Source organism: Musa acuminata, chromosome BXJ3-9, assembly GCF_036884655.1.
Source record: "Musa acuminata AAA Group cultivar baxijiao chromosome BXJ3-9, Cavendish_Baxijiao_AAA, whole genome shotgun sequence".
NCBI lineage: Eukaryota > Viridiplantae > Streptophyta > Magnoliopsida > Zingiberales > Musaceae > Musa > Musa acuminata.
Genome location: NC_088357.1, coordinates 13583779 through 13591001, shown reverse-complemented (window position 1 = coordinate 13591001; position 7223 = coordinate 13583779). Strand labels below are relative to the sequence as shown.

The window sequence follows — 7223 nt, the reverse complement described above, 5'->3', positions numbered from 1 at the left end:
CTCGAGAAGATGTTAATAAGGGGTTGAGACATGAAATTGCCATTGAAAGTCATAATGCTCAATTCATATTGAAACTAGGCTTTGATACCACAAATGTTGGGGATGGAGAATAAGAAAAAAAATAGAATACTACGATACGAGTAAAAAAAATCATTTTGATTCAAGAAAACTAATGTAGTATTTAAAATAAGATGATTGACATAAAACACTTACAAGATATTCTCAAGTGTATTCTCCCTTCTATTGCTTCATGAACTACGGTCCTATTTATAGGATCTAGTGGTAATTATCCATACCACTATGTCACCCTTGAGGTAGTTATTGAAACTATCCTATAACTTTTAGATCATGGTAACTACCTAGATAAATACTATATCATAGTAACTACCTAGATAATTACTATGAATCAATTCTTAACACAATGATTGAAAAAATTGTTGCTTGAAGTGGATCCATTGCTCTAATATCGTGATACTTGTTACATGAAACGCTCTTCCATGGCCACAAACTTTGAGGACAGTGGCCGATGGAGTCAACCTTCATTGGTCCCGATGAGGTAGCTCAATCGGAACACAGCAAACGGACATCGCACTTGAATCTACAAGTGGATGCGAACTCTTCTTCCTGTACCCTATTCTGATGGGAAGAAGTCATCTGGCTCGATGATAAGAGCTTTACAAACAAATGACAGAGGGCCTCCGAAGTCATTTAACTTGAACCGCTACTCCCATCTCCAATGGCTTATCATGTAAAGAAAGAAAGGATAACTACATGATCTCAGGGTGCCATTTCTCGTCACCTGTTATCTGAAGCGATAAAGCAAGCAAGGTCAACGCATGCCTCTGACCAGATCAAATTCATTCCCAAGAACAGGTCAAACTTGTCATGATCTACCAGCATGATGATAAGCTTTGTCTTAGATTTTGGTTGGATTGAGGTCGAATAGTGATCAAATTCATACCCAAGAACAGGTCAAACTTGTCGAGATAAACTGTTTGTCCTCGAGATACAAACAAACGTGTCCTTACGTAGGTTTCTCTTTCAGCTTGTCGAACATCTTTTTCGTTTCCGAATGGTACAAAATTCGAAGAACGGATGAGGTTTGATCAGTCTCGTCACGTGGAATTGATGACAAAATATGAAGATATCACGTTGTCGACCATTATTTAGTAAAGCTTCAGTCAAAAGAAAAAGGCCGCTGCTTCTGCAGATTACTAGCCTCCATCCACAAGTATTTTCCAATCAATGAATGATCTGAGTTTGATTGCTGTGGGACAGGTTGGGTCGAGCAAGGGGACTTACTGTAAGCTTTTTGTTTGGATCTCTAAAGCTGAGACATTCTTCCAAGAAATTGTGTACATATGCTGATCCAATGTGAGAATCCACTTCCCTGGAAACTGCAACAGTTGTGGTAGATTGTTGGACTAGCAAACTCGAGAAGACTTGAGAGCATGTGTTTGTTCATTTCATTTCATGCAAAGAATATGGAGACAGTTCCCTGTCAATAATGAAGTGGGGGGCAGTCATTATGGATTCCATTGGCTCAAACCAAAAGGATAAGAACTAATTTACTTTCTTTGAAACAGGTTTAACATGTCATGCTCACAAGGTAGAGTTAAATCTTTACCTCTTTGATATAGTTCAGATTGTATACAAAACGGTACCATACCGATATACCAATAAACTTCACGAGTTCAAAACAAAAAATCCTAAAAAAATCTGAAATTATAGAATAATAATAATTTCTCTTGATTCGTTTATGGATAATATATCAGATTAATGGTCATGCTAAATCATGCATATTATATCGAGTAATACCGATTTATCTTGGTCCTGATAATTTTTTTATCAATAAATATCATCCGTATTACAAACATTGGTTTAGATAAGCACAGCATTCCGGGAGATCAATCTGATTCGATGCAAGAAAGGTTGGAAACTGATTCTACTGATCGTTTGGTGCCGATCTCAACCATTGGATTCTAATTCTACAAAGAAGACTTCAGAAGCAAGAAGCACATGCCACGGAATTTTGTGAAGATGGAAATCGTCTGATACCGCATCCCTTTCTCCTTCTTCTTCAGTTCCTTCTTGCTTACTGCAGTCTCCTTCTCCTTGTCCGTGTCCACCCACTCCACGCATCACCAACTCCCAGTGACAAGCCATTGATTACTAATAACACCAACCGCACAAGCTTTACCATATCCTCTCACCCCCATTAAGTATGTCTTCTTGGTCCTCTTTTGCCTAACTCCTCCAATCACTCGAAAGCTTCTTCTCCATCTGCTGGATTTTGGTTCTGTATGTTTGAGAGAGAGAGAGAGAGAGAGAGAGAGAGAGAGAGAGAGCTGCATGAGAACAAGACAATGAACACCAAGCTTTTAGGCTTTGCCACACAGATAATGGTGATGGCGATCCTCATCTCGGTGGTGCTGCTCTTCGTCGGCGTCGGCGTGTTGGTGCTCATCCATGTCTGCATCGTCGGCAGGGCATTCAGGAGGGGGTTCAACACCATGACGCCGCCCGCGCGCGACGACGGAAGGAGCGGCGGGTTGTCACCGGATGATCTGGCGAAGCTTCCCTGCTATGAATTCAAGGGTAGAGAGATGGTCGGCGCCACCACCGACTGTGCTGTGTGCTTGGAGAGCTTCCAGGTGGGTGACGGGTGCAGGTTGCTTCCTGCTTGCGGGCACAGCTTCCATGCGCAGTGTGTGGACTCCTGGTTGCTGAAGAGCTCCATATGTCCCATCTGTCGAACGAGCGCCGACGGCGGCAAGGGCGGTAAGGCCGGTGGCGGCGATGGGCTTGAGATGAGGGAGGGCCAAAGGGTAACAGCAGGAGTTCCCCATGCTTCCTCTTCACAATAGATTCTTGGAACTCCAACTCGATTCTCTGAGCCTGTGAAATACATCTCTGTGAATCCAATTTTTCTATTCTCCATCAGATTTTGCAGCTTGTCCTAAATCTCAAGTACAGCTTCTTTCGCATTGATTTGTGATTGGTCTTTCAAGGACAAGTTGATGAGGGTAGAATGATCTGCTGCGGGGGTCTCTTGCGGTTCTTCAGATGAGATGGAATTCTCACGATAGCATTCTTTTCTGGAGAGCAACAATGGCTACACGATTGTCCCTGTGGATTAACTCTTACTTCAGCTTGAGATTTGGGTTAATTTAACTCCCTGTCAAAAGATTTATTATTGATCATTTATCATAAGATTTTAGTTAATTTAGTTAGTAAAACTCTTAGTAATTAGGTTCGAATTCTGAGTCTCTATCATTTGTACTGTGAAAGATGACATGCTTGTCTCCTAATGCTATGAAAGATGACATGCTTTGCAACAACATTAATATCTTTCAGTACCACTATTCTAATTGCATTCGGTGTGTGATCCGATCCTGTAGCAGTATATGTTGGATGTATTCTCTTTCATCATTGCATTGTTAATCTTATCAGTCAACCAGAGTCAACAACTCATCTACGTAAGCATCTGAGAATAGAATTTATTTTTCCTAGATATATCTAAATAGAAAATCTTGTCTTGCTGATGCTTCTGATTCTAAAACAATTCTTGTTCCTTATTTAGGATATCTAAACTGCAACGAATCTGTGCCCAGTTAGTATTCCTTGCAATCCATTATCAACAGTGGAAACTAGTTTTCATGAAAGTTGGAATCAGATTAGGAATTTTAGCTTCTGCTGATTGAAGAACTTACTGTAATATCTCAAATTTTATTTGAGGATCTAGTCATAAATATAGAAATTACAGGAGAGGAAGAAAGATAGAAGGAAAGAACAGAGAAGGGAGAAGAAGAAAGAAATAGGGAAGGCAGAAAAGGGCAGAAAAGAAGAAGGAAAAAGAGAAAGGAAGGAAGAAAGAAAAACGAAAGAAGAATAAGAAGGGGAAGGAGAAAAAAACCAAAAAAAAAGGAAAAAGGAAAAGAAAAGCGCTGCAACACAAGGTCTCGATTCGTGGCTGCATGGCTTGCCGTAGCAAGCAATCCGTACGGGAAAAAAAAAGGAGGAGAATACTCGCTGCAGATGTGAATGTGAGGCGAGAAAGAGAGTGGGAAGAAGAGATGACCGAGGAAGAGGGTGTGAGAGCGTGCCACCATCCGACGCGCAGAGAACAGTGGATTGAAAAATATCAGAGAAAAATTATGAAAGATTCGGGTTTGATATCAGACTGAGGTTAGAAAAAATGTATTTTTCTATGAGATATAATTTTTAATTATCTTATATTCATATTAATTATATTTATATTTTAAATTATAGATTAATTTTTTTATATTTTTAATTAATTAAATATTTATATCGTGAAGGAAATAAAAGAATGAAAAACAACGATGATGAAAATAAAAAGGAAATAAAAGGATATGCTTGTATCGAGGATATATGATTAGGATAAGTATCCGATGATTTCATTTATTCTATTTTTAATTTGATTGATGCATGTGTTTAAAAATTATAAATACATATGATATACATTATTTATAAATTATTTTATTATTTAAAGACACTACAAGAAGATTTATATATGATTTGGACAACTATTTATTATGTTAAAAGTATTTATTGATTTATGTTATCTAATTTATACAAAAATATTCATTCAACATTATATTTGAAAAGGATTCAAAATTATATGATTTTTAAATGATATGTAAAAAGATTTGTATAAACTCTAGGTTTGGTAAATGATAATTATGGTGACTATGATAACAATAGAGGTTATATGTTGGAATATATTTTAAAAATTAATTTCTTTTGGATCCTGTAGTCATCAATATTACAACAATTTTTATTCTATTATGTATATTTTAGCTATATTTATCCTTAAGTCTTAGTTATATTTGTCCTTATTCGTGAGTAGTTGATGGTAGTCTTTGCAATACAATGATTTACACATTGATACGTGACATTAGTTTTATTTTTTATTATAAAATATATATTTAAATATATTTTACATTTGAAAAGCATTATTAGTAAATCATGATTTAAAATATATGTATGTTGTTCTCAAAAGTATTCAAGTATTTTATTTTTACAAGTGATGATCTTCAAAGGGGTATAAAGTCTAAGTTTTTGTATGAGCATGATGAAAGTCTTTAATATCCCTGCATATTTCAAAAATATATTTTGAATATATACTAAATTTATTTTTATTTTAAAAAAATAATAATTATTTATGGTAAATTTTGCTAACATATGAGTTATGATGCTTATTGAGCTGTAATTTGCTTATATGATTATCTGTCAAATTTTTAGAGTTGCACAACATAAGCATGGTGGATGTTCAATTATATAATTATTCTATTGAGATTATTTTGTATATATATATATATATTATTTGGATTAGAACATCCTATAGGTGGATTGATTTATGTAATTAATATCTTATATGTGTAATTAATTATGAATTAGATTAATTATGTAATTAAATACTCTGTGAATGTTTTCTTTTTCATGATTCTTTGGCTTCTTATTCTTATAGGAAAACCTATAATAATATATAATATTGAATCGTCCCTAACTTTTCTCTAGAATGAGGGCATTTCACTAGTTCTTTCCAGATGAGACCGACAAGTTGACCGAAGATGAATCTGGTAAAACAGTTCATTGTCCCTCGGTCAGTAAAGTTGACTGAAGATTAATCTGGTAAAACAGTTCGTTGTTCCTCACTCAGTAAAAAGGAAAACACAAGATCGCACCTGAAACTTTCTCTTTGATCGCTGCATTATCTCTCATCATAATCTTATTATTAGCAGCTAACCAATCAAATGCTTAAGACTTGATTGATGAGGTCGTCATAACTTCAGCACTAAACTTTGTATTATTTCATGTCAATAAAAATGTAGTGAGAATTGGACTTCAGGAATCACTGTAATCTGAATGCTGAATGAAGCTTCTAATTGTTTGGACTCTAAAATGACATCTGTAGCTACCAAACACCCCATCCTATAAAGATCTAGTGTTACAGGATGCAAGTAAAAAAGAACAGAAAGAATCTAATAACAGCTTCTTTTGTCTCGAATGAGAAGGTTAAGAATTCATTTGAGATCAAAAAGGTCACACTGCTTAATTCTTCTAATTTTACTTCTGCTATCTCAATCGAAGAGCAGAGTGATGTGACCAATGGAAGCCTTTTGAACTCTCTTGAAATGATACTTGCAGCTGTAGCCTTGGAAGCAATCACTCCAGCAATCCACTTTCATTATAAATCTGGTCCAGCCTCGCTTGTTGCTGTGGCCTTTTCTTTGATCGCAGCCTCTTAATAGGCACAACTCTCTCTCTCTCTCTCTCAACATGCTCACCCTCTCACACTCTCTCTCCTCCCTTCCTATCTATCTGTCCATTTATTCTCTGCTCAACTATTCTTTTTCTTTTCTTTCCCCCTCTTTTTTTTCTCCTCTCCTTTTAATCATCGAAGATAAAATAAAATATAAAAAAAAACGAATGATGAAATCGAACCGAAGATCGAAAATGAGAAAATAAAAAATAATTTTAGATGTTTATCATAATAATTTAATATATTTTGTAAAAATTCAAGAGATATCATCAAGATATTACTGCAAACTGCATAGTAGGGTGAGCGAGTGACAGGGAAGAAATAAAAAAGAAAAAAAACGAAATTAGATGGGTTATGAATAATAAAAATATTATTTTATTATTTTTTAAGGAATTATACATAGTAAAGAGATTTTGAATAATAAGAAGGGATGGAAAATAGTAAACTTTTTTTATTGAAACATATTATGAACGTAATTATAGAGCGTCTAAATTCAATTTAAATGATTGGATATATCTAAACAACAGATATAAATGTGAAATAATTAATTTGAGGAGAGGTAATTATCGTTGATATCATCGATCTGATAGCCCATCAAGAAATCCCACACCTGATCGGGTCGATCTCGTCGGTGCTGTGGACCGGTTTTGCTACGAACATATTTGACTCAGCGTTTAAAACTCCGAATCCGGTTTAAATGGATCGGGCTGATTTCATGTGTCACAAAAAGAAAACCCGACATGCTCTCGCATCACACGCATCATCATCCACTGATCCGATAGCTCATTGGTTGATCCCAGACCGTCCCGGTTCGATCTTGTCGACCCGCTGGGCCGGCTCCCGAATCCGGTCGGTCCACGGCGTACGTCTTCGGTATCCCTCTCACGGAAAAGAGAGAAACCCCGACATAATAAAATCGCACGCTGGCTCGGATCCA

At 36.1% G+C, this 7223-nt stretch overlaps 1 protein-coding gene across 1 annotated transcript; it reads left to right on the top strand.

The window, feature by feature from the left end:
* The first annotated feature begins 2408 nt into the window (after positions 1-2408).
* Positions 2409-2867, top strand: LOC135649031 (RING-H2 finger protein ATL56-like). The gene has a single exon (XM_065167127.1). The coding sequence runs from the start codon at positions 2409-2411 to the stop codon at positions 2865-2867; it is 459 nt and encodes a 152-aa protein (XP_065023199.1).
* The last annotated feature ends 4356 nt before the right edge of the window (positions 2868-7223 follow it).